The 22,592-nt window shown below is 48.7% G+C and overlaps 1 protein-coding gene and 1 long non-coding RNA gene across 3 annotated transcripts in view; one reads left to right on the top strand and one right to left on the bottom strand.

The window, feature by feature from the left end:
- Window positions 1–8,599: 8,599 nt before the first annotated feature.
- LOC138826395 (uncharacterized) lies at window positions 8,600–14,100 on the bottom strand. The gene is made up of 3 exons (XR_011371698.1): window positions 13,496–14,100; window positions 13,257–13,335; window positions 8,600–8,827 (listed from the first exon to the last, which is right to left on the bottom strand). It is a non-coding gene; the product is annotated as an uncharacterized lncRNA (long non-coding RNA).
- A 116-nt stretch (window positions 14,101–14,216) lies between these two features.
- LOC138826393 (lysine-specific demethylase 2B) overlaps window positions 14,217–22,592 on the top strand; it is a 91,785-nt gene continuing 83,409 nt past the window's right edge. The window contains exons 1-4 of one of the 2 annotated variants that reach the window (XM_070021504.1): window positions 14,217–14,446; window positions 15,442–15,586; window positions 18,564–18,642; window positions 19,954–20,000. In XM_070021504.1, coding sequence (XP_069877605.1) covers window positions 14,414–14,446; window positions 15,442–15,586; window positions 18,564–18,642; window positions 19,954–20,000 — 304 coding nt within the window. In that variant the 5' untranslated portion in view covers window positions 14,217–14,413. Of the gene's footprint in view, window positions 14,447–14,773; window positions 14,839–15,441; window positions 15,587–18,563; window positions 18,643–19,953; window positions 20,001–22,592 lie in introns of those variants that run through there. The other variant, XM_070021505.1, reaches the window with a different exon arrangement.

Raw genomic sequence — 22,592 nt, 5'->3', positions numbered from 1 at the left:
TGGAGAGAAGAGTCACAGACTTTCTTGCCTGGGCTGGCTTTGAACCTTGATCTTCAGATATCAGCCTCCTGAGTAGCTAGGATTCTACACATGAGCCACAGGTGCCTAGCTCTCATTCACCTTTTTTCCACTTATGGCACCCTACAACTTGAGTGACAACTTCAGTTCCTGCTTTTTGTTAGCTAACTGGATATAAAAGTCTTGTAGATTTGTCTGCCTGTGCTGCTTTGAATAATCTTCATATCTCAGCCTCCTGAGTTGCTAGATAGACATTTATCACCTAGTTAAGAGTATTTATGGAGTACCTATTGAATACTGAATCCAAGCTCACCATTCAATTCCATTACATTTATCAAATATCTACTGGATGTCCCCACCTCTAACCAGTGCCTAGGTATACAGTCGTTCAATAAATCTCTGAATGAAGGAATCCCTGGTGTTCCTGCTGAAACAGCCTGTAAATAAAGAAAAGGTTATAAGGCTGGGAAGGTGGCACAGGGGTAGAGCGCTTGCCTTCATGGATGAGGTCCTGGGTTCGATTCCACAGCACCACATAAGCAGAAAAAGCCAGAAGTGGTGCTGTGGCTAAAGTGGTACAGCACTAGCCTTGAGCTGAAGAGCTGAGGGACAGTGCCCAGGCCCAGAGTTCAAGCCCCATGACTGACAAAGAAAAGGTTTTAATGTGGGTGTATTCACCTTTATCACCTTGTGCTCCCAGGTACTTTTCTTAGACTTTCCTTATTTAGGAAATAGATTTGTGAAGGTGAGGCTGGACTGTCCCTCCTACTTTCTTGTCTGTTTCCCAGTACCCCAAAAGGAGTCTTCCTGTAATACATCTCCTTTGAGGCCTGAGATCTGATTACTGCTACTGGCCCCTGTGTTCATTAATTCAACTAGTAAGAAGGCAGCAGCTGACTCCAAACGTGGTACTGCTGGTGAGCCAGGAGCTGGCTCTACTTGGCCTGACTTTGTAAGCTATAAAATGAAGGATTTAAGGTTATGACTCTTGTCATAACCACTTGCCTGAACTTTACAGTGCCAAATTAAAAAAAATTTAAATTATCGCCAGATGTCTGTGGCTCACCCCTGTAAAATCCTAGCTACTCAGGAAGCTGAGATTTGAGGATTGAGGCTAAAACCAGCCTAGGCAGAAAAGTTTGTGAAAGTTTTGTCTTCAATTAACTACTAAAAAGCCAGAAATGGCACTCCTTAGATAGGCTGAGTGCTCAGCCCTAAGACTGATAACCCTGAGCCCCAGTTTGTTTTCCCTGTACTTCCAGAGACCAGCTACCAAACAGAGTTCCTACCCCTTCCCACCAGTGATTCAATTCAGCTCTGAGAAGGGAAAGTTTACTTATATTTATCAGTTTATTGTCTGGGAAGGTACAATGGATACAGATTAAGAGCTTGGTGGACGAGGTAAAGGTGAAAGGGTGTGACTTCCACACCCTCTGGGCACTTCAGAACAAGTTGTTGGCTCTCAACTTTGTTCTTTAGGGCTTTGTGTTTCTATCCTACGGCCTCAAACCTCAAACGTACCTGGCAAAGGCTCTTCCACACAGCTACATCCTCATTCTCCCTTTTGAATTTTTATGTGTAATTGATCAACTCATTGGCCACTAGTGATCAAGCTTAACCTTCAGCCTAATTTAACCCTTTTTTGAGGCTAGGAAAGTTCCCATCCTCTGAAGTGACTTTTGGTCTACCAGAGACCAGCCCTCCACCAGGGGGCCACCAGCCAGTAATCAACTCATTAGCAAAAAAAAAAAGACAAATCCCTTTGAAGATCTGAAGGATTTTTGAAGCTATCATGCCAGGAAGCTGGGATAAGACCTTATTATTATTACACAAAGGCTAAGTTTAAAATTTAGGATTTGTAGCCGGGCGCTGGTGGCTCACGCCTGTAATCCTAGCTACTCAGGAGGCTGAGATCTGAGGATCGCGGTTCAAAGCCAGCCCGGGCAGGAGAGACCGTGAGACTCCTATCTCCAATAAACCACCAGAAAACCGGAAGTGGCGCTGTAGCTCAAGTGGTAGAGCGCTCGCCTTGAGCTGAAGAGCTGAGGGACAGCGTCCAGGCCCAGAGTTCAAGCCCCACGGCCGACAAAAAAAAAAAAAAAATTTAGGATTTGTCAGGCACCAGTGGCTCACACCTGTAATCGTAACATCTCTGTGGTTCAAAGCCAGCCAGGGCAGGAAAATCCATGAGACTACTCAGAAAAAGCTGGAAGTGGTGCTGTGGCTCAAGAAAGGCTCAAGGACAGAGCCTAGGCTAGGCTCTGTGTTCAAGCCCCAGGACTGGAAAAATAAAATGAAATAATTTAAGTCAGGCACTGGTGACTTGCCCCTAGTAATACGAGCTCTAGCTACTCAGGAGTCTTGACACTTAGAAGATCCAGGTTTGAAGCCATCCCAAGCAGAAAAGGCTATGACTCATCAGTCAGCAAAATGCCAAATTGGAAATGTGGCTTAAGTCAGCACAAGCCTACAAACATGCATATATATGCACAAATAAAATTAATTTTGGAGTGCTGGGGATCTAACCCAGGGTTTTGTACATGCTAACCACATGCTGTCCCACTGAGCTGCATAATAGTCCCTATTTTAAAATATTTCACTCCCCCCCAAATATGTATATTCAAGGTATACAAGATACTCTGATACATACATACATTTCGTACAAATTACCTGCTCACTTTTTATTCTCACTGGCCTTGATCTTCCTGCTCTGAGTGCCTCTCGTCTCATCAACACAAGTCACTTCCAGCACCTACCATCTCACCCTGGACTGTAGCATATGCTACGGTATGAATGTTGAGGTCACTCCAAAATTTCTCTGTGGGAATGTGGCACTCATACCCAGTGTGATGGTATTGAGATGGGAAATCATTAAGTCTTCTGGGCTTTTGCCCTCAACAGTGGGATTGGTGTTTATAACATGGATCTCTGGGCCTGTGGGATGGCTAGGGATGTAGCTCAAAGCCTAGCACAAAGCACTGGAAAAAAAAAAAAAGAGGGCTGGGAATGTAGCTTAGGAGAGTGTTTGCCTAGTACACATTAAGCCCTGGGTTGGATTCCTCAGTACCACATACACAGAAAAAGCCAGAAGTGGCACATGGCTCAAGTAGTAGAGTGCTAGTCTTGAGCAAAAGAATCTCCAAGACAGGGGCTGGGAAGTTGGCTCAGTGGTAGAGCGCTTGCCTTGCATGCCTGAGGCCCTGGGTTCGATTCCTCAGCACCACATAAGCAAAAAGAAAAAAGCCGGAAGTGGTGCTGTGGCTCAAGTGGTAGAGCGCTAGCCTTGAGCTGAAGAGCTGAGGGACAGCACCCAGGCCCAGAGTTCAGGCCCCACGACTGGACCCCCCCCCAAAAAAAAAAAATCTCCAAGACAATGCCCAGGCCCTGAGTTCAAGCCCCAAGACTGGCAAAAAAAAAAAAAAAAAAAAAAAAAAAGGAGACCTGGAGAGCTCTAGCTAGTTCCTACCTTCATGCTAGTTAACAGCTTCAAGGTAAGCCCCTACCAGAGACCAATAAATACATTTCTTTTGCTTAGCAGCCCAAATGGACTAAGCAACCTGCTTTTATGTTCAAGCTTTTTTGTTTTACTTTTGCTGCTATCCTGAGGCCTGGGGCTGTCCCTAAACTTTCACTCTTAAGTCTAGAGCTTTACTATTTGAGTCATTGCTCGACTTCTGGCTTTTTGGTGTTTAAATGGAGATAAGTCTCTCTCAGGAACAGGTGGCTCACCCCTGTAATCTTAGCTACTCAGAAGGCTGAGATCTGAGGATCTCAGTTCAAAGCCAGCCTGGACAGGAAAGTATGTGACTCTTACCTCCAATTAAGCACCAAAAAACAAGAAGTGGTGCTGTGGCTCAAGCTGTAGAGCACTAGCCTCAAGCTGGAGAACTCAGGGATAGGGCCCAGGACCAGAGTTCAAGCCCCACAACTGACAAAAACAAAACAACACTGGAAGTGGAGCTATGGCTCAAAGTTGTAGTGTGCTAGCCTTGAGGAAAAGAGCTCAGGGACAGCACTCAAGCCCCATGTTCAAACCCTACAGCTGACCAAAAAAAAAAAAAAAAAAAAAGGGGGGGGGGGAGGCTGAAAATGTGGCTTAGCGGTAGAGTGCTTGCCTAGCATGCAGGAAGCCCTGGGTTCAATTCCTCAGTACCACATATACAGAAAATGCCAGAAGTAGCACTGTGGCTCAAGTAGTAGAGCACTAGCCTAGAGCAGAGAGGCTCAGGGACAGTGCCAAGGCCCTGAGTTTAAGGCTCAAGGACTGGCCCCACAACAAAAAAAAGTCTCAAGGATTTTCCTGCCCAGGCTAGCTTTAAAGTGTGATCTTCAGATCTCAGCCTCTGGAGTAAGTAGGATAATAGGCCACTAGTGCTCAGCTTATTGGACTGATTGGGGTCATCCATGTAGACACCTGTAGGAGTAGGTTACCTAGTTTCTGCCACACACCACACTTGTACGTTTATTGCACAGGTCTTCTTCAGAGCCCCTCAGCCTCCATTCCGATGTGGTGACCATCTCTGTGATGCTCAGGCTAACTAGCCTCAGGTCAGTGTTGTGCACCTCTTACCTCTGCCCCAGGGCCTCAGTGTGGCTGAGGTGTGAAAAGCCAAGGGACCCAGAGGATGGGGTCAAGGAGGTCACAGACCAGGGAAGAACCTTTGTCCAGGGCCCAGTAGATGAATTCTGTAACTACCCTAAGTATGGCCTTTCCTTACTGTCCTCCCATTGACTCTCTCCTTCCCTGCCTCCACCTTTCCCTCACTTTGGCTGCCCCAGGACTGCACTGACTTCCCAGTAAAGTGGTACTACATAAAAATTATTTGGCCAGTACAGGGTTTGAAGCTTATGCTTGTTACTTTACCATTTACACCTTGCCTCCAGCCATGCTTTTTACTGATTTGGGAGATGAAGTCCAATGGATTTTTCTGACTGCGCTGGCCTTGAACCTTGATCCTCCAGATCTCAGGGTCCTGAGTAACTAAGATTCAGGAATGAGCTAACAGTGCCCAGCCAGGCTGTCTTCTAAGGAAAACTGCTTGGCAGTCTGTGTACCCTCCAGCTGAGCCTTTGTTCCGTGCATGCAAGTCTGTATTTATGCCCATGCTTTCATGTCGTTTTCACAGTTCCTAGCAATGGAATGGGCCAGATTTTAAGTTACACATACCTTCAGCTTGACTGGATATCATCTCTCATTCCCCATGTACTTATTAATTCTTCCTGTCTGCCTCTCACACACACTTTAAGTTCCACCTCAGTTCATCCTCCTGGGTCACATGGAACTCTCTTCCAGTTCCCTTAGAACACGTGCACCCCAATCACAAGGCCTTTGTATCTGCTGTTTTCTCTGCTGAAGGCACTTCCCCAATGCTCAGCCTAGCTAAGCTCTTCTCTCCCTGAGCACTCAGTTCTGTACACTACTTCCTTGGTATAGCTTTCCTGACTTCCTCCCTAGCTTCAGACCAAGTCAACCTCCCCTATATTATGACTCTGGAAGCATTATATACCTTTATTGCTAGAGGTACTCAAGAGTGGGCTACCCACTCCTCAAGCATGCAGGGCTCTGGGTTCCATTCCCAGCTGTCATTCACAGGTAGTGTTCCACCAACTGTGCCCTTCCCCTTGCCCTCAGCTCAGTGACAGTTCTCTGAAAGTATTGGCCATACAGTTTGTTTGAGCTCACTGCCCTTTCTGCAGAACCCAATATGGTGCCCGGAATACACTAGGCAACTGATGTTATCTCTGATAGTGATTCTCTTAACTCATGCTTGAATTCAGTGGGTAATTTCCCCCCTTCCCCCAGCATGTTTTATTTTTTGTTTGTTTTTTTGGTCCAGTTGTGGGCCTGGGCTCTCTCTGTCCCTCAGCTCTTCAGCTCAAGGCTAGCGCTCTACCACTTGAGCCACAGCACCACTTCCGGCTTTTTTTCCTGCTTATGTGGTGCTGAGGAATCGAACCGAGGGCCTCATGCATACAAGGCAGGCACACTACCACTGAGCCACCTTCCCAGCCCCCCAGCATGTTTTAATATTAGAATATACTAGGGCTGGAAGTAAGCTCAGTGTTGAAGTGCTTATGTGAAAAACCCTGGGTCTCATCCCCAGTACAAAAGGAAAGTAAAAGATAATGACAATGTGGCCATGGTCGTTCCCGTCAAGTTCAGACTCAGCTCAATAAACACTAAGTGAGCTTGCTGGACCATGCCATATTGTAAGTGCCTAGCAACTGTTAAATTACTCCAAGGTCCCCTTGTCTATTACTATAATGAGAGTAATTATGGCTGGTGTTTGCTGAGCGCTTACCATGTGCCAAGTGCTCTGCTACCTACTTTACAACTGCCACCTCATCTGCCCTTGCTTTGTGCCCTGGTAGGTCTGGTTATCTTCATCCTACAGGTGAGGAAACAGCAGCAGGGAAGTAAACTCAGTTGTCCTGGGCCACAAAGGTAGAAAATGATCCAAAAACTCTTGGCAGCCAGACCTGCCAACTGTGCCTCTTTATCAAGAGACTGCATTTTGCCTTTCTCCAACTGTGTTGCTTCCAGTTGGGTTCCAGAGTCTGAGTTGTTAATTACAATGCTAAATTGTATCTACCATTATTGGACACTTAACTCTCACTTTATTTGGTATTTTCTGAGGACCTACAACATGTTCAAGCTCTATCCTAGAGGCTGAGGATATAGAAGTAAACAGAACAAAATCTCTTTTGTGGAGTTAACAGTCTCATGGGAGGAGAAAAAAAAAAGTGAAATACATGATAGTGATGACTGCTTTAGAGAACAGAAGTCTGATTTCATTTCTCAAAAATGTCATTATTCCCACTGTGCAAATGAGGTTCAGACAGGTGAAGTCACTTCCCTGGCGATGCACATCTAAGGGGCTGAGAGAAGTCAGGACTCCAGAAGGTCAGGGATCCAAACTGCAAATCACCCTTCCCTGCATACTAGCCATTACCTAGCACAGGGGTGGAAACAAAACAGGTCAAACTTACTTTCAAAGCTTCTGCCCCAGCAGGCAGGCAAAGGTGACCCCTGGGAGCCTAGGTCAGATACCAAGCTAGTAGGAGATGGATGCAGAGATTGGCACAAGGGCTCAGGAAGTACAGGAGCAGAAGGTGAAGGCGCCCCCTAGGGCCACCTGGGACTGCTGGCTACTCTCAGCCTAACAGTTGGCTCTGGGTCTGTCCCACCCCATTGAGCCATCTGTCTCCAGCGCCTAGGCCAGGCAGGGGCATCAAAGCTGTATTGCTTGATAATATTCTCAGGTCTGCTTCTGCAGAAGCCACTATCACATGCAAATAGCAGTCTGCTCTCTTACCCCACATCCCTAGCTTGGGGGTCTTGAAGGAGGATGCAGGATGCTTGTACACCCCAGCTGTGATAACATCAGGTCCTCTGTCCCCATGGGGCTTGGAGGACAGCAAGAGCAAATTTAGTCAAATAGCTCCAAGTAGTGTGGGCAGGCTTTAAAGGAGGACAGTTGAGAGAGAGAGAGACAGGGCTATTTCACCCATGTTAAGCAGTCTTCCCCCAAATCTTCAATGCGAAGGAAAGCTAGTGTTAGGATTCTATGACCCGGGGGCCCAAATGCACCTGAACAAATGCATCAGATTGAGCCTTTTCATACAAAACTGGCTCTTGAGATCTATGATCTGGCTCTAATGTCATCTATATAACTAGCCCCATCTCACAGATGAGAAAACTTGAGGCTCATTTGGTACACTTGGTCCAAGATTAAACAGTTCACCATACTATTCAGGGATTTTTCCTATGCAAACGCTTTAGCAATCAATGCCTTACATGAGATAATGCATGTAAAAAGCTGCACAGCCCCCCCCCCCCAGCCCCGCTCTCCTGTCTTCAATAGAGACATCTAAACATGAGGCCATGAGGCATTACCACGAAATTTTGCTGGACTTCAGGCTCCTTTAAACTCAGCAATTCAGGGAACCCAGGAAAGGGCAATAATTAAAACCCAAAGACCCCAATGCCCTCTCAAAATTCCCCAATCTGTCTGGCTCCTGCTCTGTGCTCTGGGGCCCCTTCAGGTATCATCTTCTGCCAAATAGGGTGTTTCTCAGAAGTTGCAAGTTGTGGGCGGTTAAAAAAAAAAAAGTTGCAGCCTGAAGACAAAAGGTTTGAGTTTTGAACAAAGGGTAGGGTGAGCCTGGAAAGTGAATGCTGACACATCCTCTCTCCAGCTGGGAGATGGGGTCTGAGGACTCCAGCAAAGGTCATCTGTCTCCACATCTCAAGGCAGGAAATGCAATTCAATCCTCCCTGTGACTGATCACTTTGCAAGATTAATGGAATCCTCTCCAACCTGGGTCTCTGTTCTGACAGCACAAAAAGTCAACCAAACTGTTTTCCTCCTACTCAGCAAAGTCAGCTGATTTCCTGTTTCAAAAGTTCAAAACTTTTCTCTAGGACATTTGTTTCTGAGTATTCCTCTGCTAGGTAAAATACTGCCTACTGGGGTTAGATCTAAAGATGACACTTAGAGATTCTGAGGACTTTTCTACTATCCCTACTTCACATTTGAAAATAAAATAAATGCAAACCTAACAGTCCTGCCAGAAAGGGTTAAAACTATCAGCCCTCTTATCCATCCCTTGAGGTTTGTCAGCCAATGACAACTGAGCATGATGAAGTAATTTCTGGCTTTTTATTTCCATTGGTTAACACACTTGTCCATCAATCCAAAGATGCAAGTTTTGAAAGAATCTTTGAACTTTTATGACTCTCTTCTTGGCATTAACCCTTTAAACGAACTCAGCTATTAGTTCCAGTCCATTTACAAGAGGAGAAATACTGTAAAATGAAGAATTCTCAATTGAAAATTAAGTCAGGTAAGGCCTGACAGTCAAGGCTTTTCCTTACTTTTTTTTTTTTAAACTTCAATCACTCGGAACTGAGGACTAAAAATAAAAAAGAATGGTGTTTGAGAACAATCTGGAACAGAAATAGCATGGTCTGTTGTCCTCTTCGATTAAAATAAAAATATTTTTGAATTTCAAAAGTAATGCAGAGCATGGCAGAATTTGCTATGACTTTTTTTTGCTATACTGCTACTCCTTTTTTCTTCCTTCTCCCTTTCTTGTGCCCAGAGCTTTCACATGCTGGGCAAGTGTACCTCTCCAGCTGGAACTCATTTTTAGCTTACACATCTCCATGGCACAACATTTAAAAAGGCACTACAACATATAAAATGAAATTAGCTGTCAGGTTCAAAACTAGGCAAAAAAGATACCAAAGAAATAACTTTCCTTCTGTTTTCAGGTTTTTTTTCCCCCAATTTTTAAATCTTTCCTAAGGATGTAAGATACCTAATGATTCATTATATATAATCGGCTTTTATTTTTTATTTTTGTCAGTTGTGGGGCTTGAACTCCGGGCCTGGGCTTTGTCCCTGAGCTTATTTGTGCTCAAGCCTATTTGTGCTAGTGTTCTACCACTTGAGCCACTTCCAGTTTTTGAGTGGTTAGTTGGAGATAAGAGTATGACAGGGACTTTTCTGCCCAAGCTGGCTTCAAACCTTGATTCTCAGATCTCAACCTCCTGAGAAGCTAGGATTACAGGCTTAAGCCACAGGTGCCCGGATAAGAATAACTTGGTTTGTCAGTTGCAGGGCTTGAACTCTAGGGCTGGGCACTGTCCCTGAGCTCTTCTGCTCAAGGCTAGTGCTCTACCACTTGAGCCATAGCACCACTTTCTAATTCTCCAACTTTTAGCTTCCTTTTTCTTTTTGCAGTACTGGGGTTCAAACCCTAGGTCTTGAGTTTATTTGTGAGATCCAGGCAGGTGCGCCAATCTCACCCTAGCAGGCCCTTAGAATATGTCACCTGCAAGCTCACATGGTAAACATTCATACCACCACAGGGGCTTTTTTCCAGAAACCTTTGCCAAGATATGATCCCCTGTCTTCAAGGAACCTTCATTCATTCCACAAGTGTTTCCAGGAGGTTGATAAAGGAGATTCAGAGCCAAATCAAACTTTAATGGATGTGTAGCCTGGTATGTGAAGGGCATTGAGGCTAAACTGTTTTTGTTGTGCTTTTGCATCTTGCTATGTTGTCGAGCCTAGCCTTGAACCTTCCAAGTTGCATGTACTGTCATGCTTAGCTCACCATTTTTTGTTCATTTTTCTGAGACAAGGTCTACATTGTGTAACAGACTGGCTTCAAACTTTAATCCCATTGCTCATATCTGCTCAACAGCCAGATGTGGCCAGAGGCAACACTATTAGACAGTATAGATATATAATATTCCCAACATGTTTTTTGTTCTATGCAACAGTCCCCTAAGAGGTTCATATGCTGGTCAGTATGCAGGCTCTGGATTCCTATCAGCTTGGGGTTCAAATCCTGTAGCTGTTGTAGTCTCTGTAGTTAAGGAATTTGACCTCTATTTAAGCCTTAGCAAAGATTCAAAGACATCAAATTGTAAGGTGCTTTGCTTAAAGGTATATTAAATTCTTGGGCCTGAACTCAGGTCCTGGGTACTGAGGAATTGAACTCAGGGCTTTATGCCTACGAGGCAAGTACTCTGCCACTAAGCCATATTCGCAGCCCCCACACTAAGTTCTTATAAGTCAGGAACTATTGAATTTTTGTTGATGAGAACAACTTCACTTTCTTTTACTTTTCTTTTTCTTTTGTTGTTAGTCGTCGGGCTTAAACTCAGGGCCTTGGCGTTGTCCCTGAGCTCATTTGCTCAACTAAGTGTTCTACTACTTCTAGCCACATCTCTGTTTCCAGTTTTCTGGAGATAAGTCTCATAGACCTACCTGCATTTGAATCCTTAGATTTCAACCCCCTGAGTAGATAGGATTTCAGGTGTGAGTCACTAGCACCCAGCACATCAGGGTTTTTTTTGTTTTTTGTTTTTTGCCAGTCCTGGGGCTTGAACTCAGGGCCTGGGCACTGTCCCTGAGCTTCTTTTGCTCAAGATTATCACTCTACCACTTGAACCACAGCTCCACTTCTGGCTTTTTTCTGTGTGGTACTGAGGAATCGAACCCAGGGCTTTCTGCATGCTAGGCAAGCACTCTACTGCTGAGCCCCATTCCCAACCTCAACTTCAGTTTCTTAACTGCCCAGAAATTCTGAATTCTGGTTTCTCAGGGTTCCATCCAGCAACAACCTTTCCTTGGAAAGGGCAACAGTCCATCTCCCAACCATGCCTCCAGTGTAAGTGGGGCTGTCCTTGTTTTAGGGCCCATAGCTCCTCAGTGAGCCTGTGACCCTTGAAAAGAACGAACGAATGGGAAAACAGACAAGATTTGCAAGAACCAGCAGGAGGGTCTAATGCAATTTTGAATACAATTGTCCTCTAGTTTTCCTGTAAGAAAATTTCATCTTTCTGGCTCCCTCCCTCCCCTCCTCAACTCCTTTGAGACAATCAACCAAAGCGGGAACTCAAGGGTCTTGGCCCTTCCCCCTTTTGGCCCAAAATAACCTCCTTCCCCCCCCCCCACTTTGAGCCAAATGCTTGGAATTCTTTCAACAGGAGGACAAAGCCTTTCATCTGCCCATTACTGATAAAGAGAAAATGCAAATATGCTGGGCAAGGTGATCCATCAAGGCCCAACATTTATTGAGTGACACCTTAGACCCAGGCAGGGAAGGCTTTACAGGGAGTCAAAGGGGAACAAAACCCAGCTGGCCTATTCTTCCCTCAGTTTGTGGTTTCCTCAAGGTTTGTAAAGGGAGGGGATTAAATTAGGCAACTAGTCAACTCTACCCCGCTCAGACAAGCCAGGAACTTCCCACTAATGTGATAAATGGTCTTTAACTGTTTTCACACTAAGGTGGCTGGTAGGGGGACTTTTTCCCTAATGCTGGCTTTTGGGAACAACATGGAGCCACAAGGGGAGAAGAGAGGAATCTCAGTGAGAAAAGATGAAGGAGGAAGAAAGAAGATCAAACATCCCATTTCCAAGTTTTCCCTTATTTTACTTGTCATTTTCACTGCAGCTCAGCCTAGGCTCCCTTTTGAGCAGGGTCATTTCATTTTGTGGGAAAAGTGGAGCTGGTCAGTGCCAAAAAATGCAGCCTTAACCAAGTTCGGCTCCAGCTGGAGCACCAGAGCCTCACAGACCAGCTGCATAATCTTGGGTGCCTGAAGAGTCCAGTCTCCTCCCAGTCTCCTTTTAAGAGTAAGATTAGGTGGAGGAGTGGCTCAGGTGGTTCAGGGCCCACCAATGCGATGAGCAAAAGAGTCAGAATACTGAGTTTGAATCCTGCTCTTGGACAAAAGAAAAAAACAAAACAGCTTTCATTCTCTTGGGAGAAGCAAAGAAAAAGGACCTGGTTCTTGGTGGGGATGGGGGTGGAAAGGCCCTTACTCTGAATGACTTGATTGGATGCAGCCAAGTTAGCACAGGAGACTTGAGGAAGAAAAATTCTGGTGTTTCATTCTCATTCAAAAGTTATGTTTACAGCTCCAGCTGGGTATGGTGGGGGTACACCTGTAATGTAATTCCAGTGTTTGGGAGGCTGAGGCCAGAGGATTGTGAGTACTAGGCCAACCCAGTCTAAAGCCATTATGGACTATAGAACTATATGGCAGAAGCCTTCCCTTGAGGGGACCAATCTGGAACTGATGGCTCTTTTCAGGTGTGGGGTGGGGAAGCCAGGAAGCCACTTCCCTCTACAGGGTGCTTGTTGGCAGGGGCCTGGTCTGGAGGCAGAGTAATCATCATGCATATTCCTAATTTCTCCAAGCCTCAGTGTCTCAGTCTGAAACATAATCTGCTCTAGCCCACAAAGTTAAAAACAAGTAAAATACTGTGTTCCGCACCTGCTGGGGGCATCTAGGAGACTGCTTGGTGTAGCTCTTGATACCTTCATCTTATCAAGAGCCCCAAGGACATTGGGCTGGAGGAAAGCTTAGCACCAGCTTTTCTCACAACTAAAATGTAGTTGAAAAACCAGGGCCAATTCTGAGTGTAGTCCTGTCACTTTCATCTTAACGGAAGTATAGGAAGGAATATCTCCTATATTTGCTGTTAGCTGACGGTACCTCATTTTCCTCTATTCTATCCGGCTTCAGTCCCAAGCATTGGGCAGGGGAACAGGGGAGCACTCTCAGACCTAAACATTCCAAGTGTGCATAAAGGGTACCCTTATCCTCTCTCAAGCATTAATCAAACTGCTCCCCAAGATTCCCTTGCCATGTCCTTCAGAGTTAGATTCCTTTCCACCACTTTCCTCCTATAAAGCGGCCAACAAGGGCTTACCTTTTACTTCTTTGCCAGCTGCTGAGAAGCTGGATCCGATTCTCTGAGTGTTTCCCACCGTAGCATCGATTCTCTCCTCCTAGCGAATGACAGGACCTTAAGAAAAACAACAACACAACAAAAACCCGCCCAATTTCTGTTGCAGGGCTGGTTGCTAGCCGGGAACTCCACCGAGGCCGACAGAATGAATGAAAGACAATGTCTCCCGGCCAGCGGCCGTCTGGCTCTGCTTCCTGTACCTGTGTGTGTCCGCATCTCTTAAGTTTCCCGGGCTTAAAAGTTGTGCAGCCCATACAGATATGGAAGTGCACTAATTTCTTCCTGAGCCCCTCCAGTGCTTCTTCCACGCAGGACGTTAGGTAGCGAGTTCCTAAATGCTAGTTTGGGCAGGATCACGCGCTCCAAAAGACAAGCAGCAGGAGAACAAAATAACCATACAAAATGTTCTGCATTCGGGTCACCGAGGCCGGCCATGGGGGTGGGGGGCAGGGGCCGGGGAAGGGGAGTCGGGGGGGGGGGGAGGATGCCAGGCCCCGGGGGCTTTCTCGTCGGTAGGCTCCGTTTGCATTTCCGCGCCTCCCGCTGAGGCCATCCGTGCAAATCTGCACCTCCCTCCCCCCTCCCCTGCTCCCCCCCTCCCCGCCCCGCCATCTCTGGGATGCGCCCGCCGCCTTGCAACTCAACCCTCCAAAAGTCAGCCCGGCTCCCCACTCCCGGGCGGCGGCGGCGGCGGCGGCGGCGGCGGCGGCGCCTGCGTGCAGAGGCGCACTCGTGACCCAACAACAAAACGGCGATGCCCGGGCGCTAACGGCGCCCGGTGCCTCGGGGGGCCCCCCCCGCTCCGCCCCGCACCTCCGCGGGCCGCCGTCCCCGCCCCCCTCCCCGGCCGCCCCCCCCTCCCCGGCCGCGATCGGCAACAATGTTTACGTTCCGGGGATTATGACGTCGGCGCCTCCCCCCACCGCCGAAAATGGTTTCCTAGGACTTTGCAAACGGATCTGCCCAAGTGTTGGTGCAAAACTTTGTAGACCTCGGCCGTGGCGGGCTTTATTTATTTATTTTCGGTTTGTTTTCTTTAGTCTTCCCTCCTCCCCCCCCTCCGCCAAAATGCCGGGGGCAGGAGTGTTGACAATTAATTGGTGAACTCTCCTAAAAAAATGGAGGCAGAGAAAGACTCTGGAAGAAGATTGGTGTGTAGCTCCCCCCCCCCAAGTCTGTATGTGGTATATGGTAGATGTTCTTTTTTTTTCTTCTTCTTTTTTTCTTGCTGCCTTTTCTTTCCTTTTCTGTATTTTGCAAGAGGACCGGAAAAAAAAATAAATTGCATGCAAAAGGAAGCAAGCAGCTCACTCCTCCAGTCCCTTGTGAGGCGCAGGGTCTCCGACACTTAAGTGGGAGGTGGTAGCGCGGAAAGGCGTGCAGGGGGGCCGAGCGGGCTCGGGGTTCGCTGGGAGCCCGGGGGCTGCGGGGCCGGGTCGCTGGGCGGCGGAGGAAGGAGCAGGGGATGCGGGGGGGGGGCGGCGGTGCGGGTCTCCTTCGGAAGTGAGTGTGCGCGCGCTCGTGGGAGATGAGGCAGCTGCTGGTGCGTTCCGGGGTCTGGGGTGGTAGCTTTGTGGCGGGCCGGCCGCCTCCCCCCCTCCCCAGCCCGAGCCTCCCCCTCTCACCTCCTTTTCTCGCGCTGGCGGCCGCTCGGCGGGGGCTGCCGGGGTCTCGAGCCCTTCCATTTTCCCAGCTTCCCCGGTAGCTCGAGGGCGGCTCCAGCCTCAGCAGTGCCGCCGGCCCCGGGTTCCGGCTTCCCGGCGCTGCCGTAACCGCCGAGCCCGGCGCCGCCGCGGCTCCTCCGGGGCCTACATCTGCCCCGGCAGCCCGTGGCCGGAGCTGCCCTCGCGGTGGCACACCCAGGCTCCCGGCCGGGGCGGGGGCGGGCGCGAGCCCCCCAAGTGTCGCTCCCACCGCCTCCGAGGACGCCGGAGCGGGAATGCCTCGTGCGGGGCGCAGCCCGGCCCGGGGGCGCCGGGCCCCTTGCCTTTCCCTGCTTTTCGGCATCCTGGGCATCGGCGCAAAGTTGCTCAGGCCGCAGTGGTGGGGCGCCGGGGGCGCACGGCCCCTGCACCTGTTCGTGCTGGGCCCGGGGTGAGCCGCGACCCCCAGTAACGTCCCGGACTCTCTGGTTGGATCCCCGCAGCGTCCGATTGACCGCCAGAGATACGACGAGAACGAAGACTTGTCGGACGTGGAGGAGATTGTCAGCGTCCGTGGCTTCAGCCTGGAGGAGAAGCTCCGCAGCCAGCTGTACCAGGGGGACTTCGTGCACGCCATGGAGGGCAAAGGTGAGGCGCCCCCTCCCCGGGCCGCCCTGCGCGCCGCGGGCCGGCCGCGCGCACGTGGGGAGGGAGCTGCCTGTGGCTGGGTTCGTATTTCGCGCCCGCGTCCCCCATTCCAGGGGATCCGGTGACGAAACGAGGCTGAGCACTGGGGGGGGTGGGGTGGGGTGGCGAAGGAGGAGGGCAGGCGGGAAAGGGGCCGGGCGCGGGCCTAGGCCCGGCCTGCGCCCACCACCAGCCCCGAGGTGGGCAGTGCCACGGGGCTGGTGGACTGAGAGGGACCTGGGGATGGACGGTGGGACGGAGGGAGGGCGTGAGCGCGGCGCCTTCCCCTCCCCAGCCGGTCGCGTTCCTCGGGCGGCTAGAAGTGTAGCCATGGGGCTGAGCTGGGGCTTCGGGAGTCCCTGGGACGGTGGGGTGACGTCCCCAACTTGAAGCCTTCCAAACCTCCAAAACCTCTATCCTCCGGGGTCCTGCGAGTTGGGAACCCGGTGATGAGGGCCGCCTTTTGGGTTGTTGGGCTTGTACAGCACCTCCATGCCTGGGCTTTGTAGAGGCTCTTTACTTCGTGGGCTCTGTGGGGCTGGAGCCGAGATTAGGTGGGATGTGAGTTGCTTGGCCTAAAAATGCCACTAAGCCTGAGTTTTTTGTAGGGGTAGCCTTGAAAGTTTGCGTGTAAGGAAGTCGAGATTATGGGGTGACTCCCCCTCGGGCATAAGGCTGACATGCCTAACCCTGGCAGTTGGAAGATTTGGGGTTCCTCTTTGGGGAAGTGTTTGCAGTCCTGAGACCCTGAGAGCGCTATCTTTTGTGAGCCTTTCCTGTGTAGGGCAGACGTGGGGACGCCCCAGGTTTGGGAGAGCCCTTAGCTTCGGACCTAAAAGGCCTGAGTTTTCCCTGGGGTCCTCCTATTAAGAGGGTAGTTTGGGGGTGTATTCCAGAGGTGGAGGAGATGCCCCTTTTGGGGGCTGAGGGAGGACTGAACCACCCTAGCTTGCAGACTGGCCAAACGCGGCCTGTGGGGTTGAGGTTGGAGCTGCTCCCGCCTACCCCGGTCTTCTCTGGAGGTGGGGAAGTTCATTTGTTCCCTCCTGAGTTGGCATTTCCTTGCAATCACTCAGTTTCCATTTTGTGGTTCCCCACCCCCTTCTTGGAAACCCCTTCCCCCTCGGTGAGCTGACAGCAGGGGAAGGCCTCCCCCCTCTGGGTTCTGGTTGAGTGCCTGGGGCCCCGGGTTAGCCCAAGAGACTGTCCCCCTGGCTTTGCATTTTTGAAGTTTCTCTTTTGTGCTCCATGCCTCCTGGGGCACTGGGCTCTGGTGGGGTGGGTGAGAAGGGGGAGGGAGGAAGAAATTTCTTCCAGGCCAAGAGCCTAGTGCCAGACCTAACTGCATTTACATTCCTTCCGAGAAAATGGGATTTTAATTCTTCTCTTTTCTTCCCTCATTTGGCAGAGCCTATGAGAAAACAATAAAAACAATATACAAACTCTTCCTGGTCATTTGTCAGGAATCCCCAGCCCAGGCTCTCAGAGGTTTTTCTCTGGCTCATTTGAGGAAGTTGCAATGGGAGGTGGGGCCAGGGGAGAGGGGTGTGTGGCTGGGAAGGTGACCAGCCTGGGAGCTCTGAAGGGCTTCCTTCCATCTGCTGTCCTGGCTCCTTTCAAAGCACCAGGCCTTAGGGTTTCATTACTTAATTCAGGTGCCCCAAAACTGGAGGGAGAAGCTGAGAAACAGGGGGAGCCCTTAGCCTGGATTCAAAATAGAAGCTTCTTAAACTTCTCTTCCTTTAAACCCTTGAGGAATCCCCATTCACTGGGAGCCCCTGGGGATCTGAGCCCCTGAGGTCAGGGCTTTCCAGGCTCGGGGGTTTTTGTTCTTTCTCTCCTCTGAGCCAGTTGTCTTGGCCTCCTCCTCCTCTTCTTCCTCCTCCTTCTGCTCCTCCTCCTCCTCCTCCTCCTCCTCTTCCCCTTCCTCCCCCCTCCTCTTCCTCCTCCTCCTCTTCTTACCCCTCCCCCCCCCCAAGGCTGCCCTGGTGAACTGTTTCCTGGGCCCAAGCTTCAGGTGTCCTGGAACACTTCTGTCTCCAGTGAGTTGCTTTAGTCACCTGAGAATTTGAGGGACGCAAACGTTTATCCCAACCTCCCTCTACTCTGTGGAGGCATGCAGGTTGGGTCAGACCTACCCTGGTTTGGGGATTGAGGAAGGGGAAAAAAATGAGTCTAAGGCCTCCTTCATTCCCCAGGACTTAGGATAAGGATTTGGGGTACCATCCTAGACAAAGCTCAGGTGGACATCTGCTCTGTGAGTTTTCCTTCAGATCTTCCTATACCCCATTTGCCTAGTCCACCTGAAGAGTATCCCTCTCCATTCTCCAGTTGAAGCAAGAATTGTGATGGCTCTAGCAGAATTTCACTAGAAGACAACAAAGCTGTGCCCAGTTCCCTAGTTATTTTGGCACCAAATACACAGTTTCCAGGGAAACCAGCTTTCTCCCCCTCCCTTTCACCATGCAGGATATTACAATAAGATTTTCACTGATGCTCAGCTACAATGAGAGCCCTCCTCCCAGCCTCCTCTCTCGGGCCTCAGATCCTCCCAGGTGGCATGCTTCAGTTTTGCAGTCCCTTTACTATCTGAGCTTGGCCTCCGATGTGATTGTCTGTCCCTCTTCCTGAGCAATAGCCAGAGCTCTTTCAGTGTGAGGCTCTTTTAAGTCTCCTCCTGGGTCCTTGACGGATGGTCTTGTGCTGTTCATTGACAAGTTTGGACCCGTGGGGGTAATGCAGAGAATGACTGAGTAGGCAGAGGAGCTGGTGGAGGGCATGGCTTCCCTGTCATTTTAAAGCAGCCTTTGCCATGCAGTGAGTGCCTGCCTCCAGCGAAGCCCTACTCTTTCTTTTATCATCTTCCCCTCTGATGGATCCTGGTACATTTGCTCCTGAATAACTTAACCAACTTGCTTTAATTCAATTGTCCAAACAGATTTCAACTATGAGTACGTACAGAGAGAAGCTCTCAGGGTTCCCCTGGTATTTCGAGAAAAGGATGGACTAGGAATTAAGTAAGTTGCTGAAACTAATCACTTCTTCCCTTGTCCTATTCCCTAATGATGGATATAGTTTTAGATGGGTCTCTCCTCCCCTCTTCTCACTACTCATCCCTGAGAGGGACCTTCTTCTATGATCTGAGCACAGCAATTCCTTGTTCAAGACCTGAGCAAGGAGAAACACTCTCCGAAGATTTTTTTTTTTTAAGGAATTTAAGAAAGGCAACACAAGCTGTTTAGGTAGTGGATGGCTTTTTGCCCTAGTCTGCTGATTCCATCCAGCATGCTAAGAATTGTACCTCTTTCCTCCCTCCTCCTCAAACCACGAAGACTCGAAGACTCCCAGGCTGTGGGAAATGGGGCGTTTTCTGTGGAAAGATGCTTTCCTTCGATGCCAACTCTCCCCTTTGTCCACCTGCCTCTGTGTCTGCCTTATATTCTGTGATATCTGTCCACACTGCAGGTTGGAGAAGAGATGGGAGCAAGCTGGAAGAACAGGTTCTGTCCCATGGGCAGCAGTATGGGAAGAGGTTTACAGTGTCTTCCTACATTGCCTACCTCTCTAGCATCTGCTGCCAGACTTGCTCAAGAGTCCAATTCTTAAGAGTGGGACTGAAACCTTCAGCATCTTCATTAACTAATTCTGTTGTCCACATAGGCAATGTCAAATTCCTGGGAATAGTAAACAGGTGGCTTTTTTTTTTTTTTTTTTGCCAGTCCTGGGGGTTTAAACTCGGGAAATAAGCTCTGTCCCTGAGCTGCTTTTTGCTCAAGGCAACCACTCCACCACTTGAACCACAGTGCCATGTCCAGCTTTTTCTGAATAGTTTATTGGAGATAAGTGTCTCACAGACTTTTCTGCTCTGGATGGCTTCAAACTGTGATCTTCACAGATCTCACTCTCCTGAGTAACTAGGATTACAGGTGTGAGGCACCATTGTCCCTTGAGTAAGTCATCCCTGACCCCCTCTGAACTTAAAGGGTTCTTCCCTCTTTCCCTACAACTCTGGAAGTTATTTTCTGCAGGGAGGAGACAAGACAGGGCTGTCCACCCTGCACAAAAGCAAGTGTTTGGCCTTTGACATCCCCCTTCCTGCAGAAGGGGTGGATGGTGGATGTTTTGAGCTCTGTGGAGGTTCAGGTTGGGTTTACCACTTGCAGTAAGGAGGAGACTCTTTGTTCTACAGTGACTTCCCTTAGGATGCCAATTTCATACTGAGAGCAAGGATTCCCTCTTGGAAAAATGCCTTTCCCTTGGGTGGAAAGTAGAGCTAGCTCTGTTGCTTCTGGCTTCTCACCAGATCATTTTTGCTTCTGTACCCCCAGGATGCCTGACCCTGATTTTACAGTCCGAGATGTGAAACTCCTAGTGGGTAAGTTGCTTGCTGTGCATGTGGCTCAAAGGTATGCTGAGGCAGGGATCAGGAGAAGGTCAGAGGAGGTCTTCAGCACCTGCCCATTTATTCTTTAAACTTCCTGGGAAAGCAAGTTTCCATGGGAGGAGCCGGGGCAGGTGTGAGCTGTAACTGTCTCTTCTGGAGAACAGGTCAGATTGCAAAAGTCCTGAGTAGCCCTATCAGAGGGCGTTTGCTGCTACAGTTTTATGAGGCAGATTTGGACTTAGCCTGCAGCTTGGGCGTCAGCAACACACAATCTTTGATCTCTCCTTGGTGTTTGTTTGTGGGTTGCTGGGTAAACGCTGAGTACTTGGTAACCCCTAAAAGACTTTTATGCTTTCCAGAGGAAGGATCATTCTTCCTCCTTCCTCAGAGTTCTCCACAGACCCAGGGTTGAGGCTTGTCACTCAGTTCTGAGCACTGCCTGTAAACTCCCCAAGTTACTACGCAGCACGGCTGATGACTGTCCACAAGGTAGCAGATGGCATTTCAGATCTTCTAGGAAGTTGAAATAATTCCATTCTTTGTGGAAAATCACTTCTTGCCTATATGGTAGACTGTGAACTATGTCACAGAAGGTCCTGGCCCTCTTTTGGAGTAACAGGCAATCAAGAAGTAAACAGGAGGCGGGAGGCGGGTGGCTCAAGCCTGTCATCTGAGCTTTGTGGGAAGCTGAGATAGGATCAGAGTCAAAGACAGATCTGAGAGATTTCAGAAGTGGAGCTATGGCTCAAGCACAAAAGCTCAGGGACAGCACCCAGGCCCTGAGTTTGAGCTCTAGTACCTGAAGAAAAATAACAAAAAGAAAAGGTAGCTGGGTGCCGGTGGCTCACACCTGTAACCCTAGCTACTCAGGAGGCTGAGATCTGAGGATCAAGATTCAAAGCTAGCCCAGGCAGAAAAGTCCGGGAGACTCTTATCTCATATAAACCACCAAAAAGTGGCCCTGTGGCTCAAGCACTAGCCTTGAGCTGAAGAGCTGAGAGACAGCACCCAGGCCCAGAATTCAAACCCCATGACTAACCAAAAAAGAAAGAAAGAAAGAGTACACTCAAGGGCCAGAGCATGACTTAAAATGAGAGAGCACTTGCTTAGCAAGTGCAAGAACCTGAGTTCAAACATCATTACCACTGAATAAAAAGAAGCCAATCATAAATCTTTTAGAAGGGCTTTGAGGAAATAAATCAGAGTAACGGATGAGCCATGCTGAGAATGTATTTTAGGCACAGTGATTGGGAGGGCCTCTTAGGAGCCAACTGAGGTGGCATTTGAAGGAAATTCACCTATAGGTTACACATTCTAGAATATTCTAGGGCTGGGAAGGTGGCTCAGTGGTAGAGTGCTTGCCTTGTACACATGAGGTCCTGGGTTCGATTCCTCAGCACCACATAAGCAGGAAAAATCAGAAGTGGCACTGTGGCTCAAGTGGTAGAGCACTAGCCTTGAGCTGAAGAGCCGAGGGACAGCGCCCAAGGCCAAGTTCAATGTCCACGAACAACAGCAACAACAAAAAAACAAAAACCTCTATCCAGGCCCAGAGTTCAAGCCCCATGACTGACAAAAAAAAAAAAAAAAAAAGATAAGAATATTCTAGGCTAAGAGATTAGCAATAGCCAGGAGGAGAAGAGGAGCTTGGTGTGTGAAAGAACTGGGTGAGGAAAAGTGGTAGAACTGTTAAGAGGCTATGGGCTGAATAGCCAATTAGGCCCTGGAGTCTTAGAGAGAGAATTTGGCATTGACTCTATATGATGGAAAGCCAGTGGGGAGATAAAAAAGTAGAGTACATGGGGCAGCCATGCAACTTGATTATTTCTTCAAGAGGTTTCACACATTTGAAAATTGAATTAGAATTCCCTAACCATAAAATTCACCAATTATAACTTTATCAAGTCCATGGTTTTTATAATAGTCATACGTACAACCGTCATTATTATTTGCAGACTTCTGTCACCTCAGAAATAAACCTTCCCAGTTCTTTCCCCGTTTCCCTTCATAACCACTAACCTGCTACTTTTGATTCTTTTCCTCTATGATTGGCCTATTCTGGACATTGTTTATAGGTGTAATGAAATATTATTGGACCTTCTCGGATTGGTTTCCTGTACTCACATAACATTTTCAAGGTTCATCCATGTGATACAGGAATCTTTTTTTTTTTAATTTTTTTTATGCCGGTCCTGTGGCTTGAACTGAGCCTGGGTGCTATCCCTGAGCTATTTTGCTCAAAGCTAGTAGTGCTCTGTCACTTGCTCCACTTTGGGCTTTTTGCTGGTTAATTGGAGGACTTTTCCTGCATGGGCTGGCTTTGCAGATCCCAGCCTCCTGAGTAGCTAAGATGATAGGTGTGAGGCATTTGGTGCCTGGCTTCATGCTTGGTGGTTCTTGTTTGTGGTTGTGGTGGTGGTGGGAATTGAATCCAGGGCCTTCTGCAGACTAAGTAGTTGCTCTACCATTGAGCTACACCTCTAATCCAGAATGGCTTACTAAGAGTCCATTGTATGGATAGCTCAGATTTTGTTTTTCCATTCATCCACTAAATGGATGTATCTGGTTTTTTTCTGTCCTGAG

This window comes from Dipodomys merriami, unplaced genomic scaffold (assembly GCF_024711535.1).
Source record: "Dipodomys merriami isolate MVZ:Mamm:240054 unplaced genomic scaffold, mDipMer1.0.p SCAF_142, whole genome shotgun sequence".
NCBI classification, from domain to species: Eukaryota; Metazoa; Chordata; class Mammalia; order Rodentia; family Heteromyidae; genus Dipodomys; species Dipodomys merriami.
This window is presented reverse-complemented; position numbering and strand designations above follow the sequence as displayed.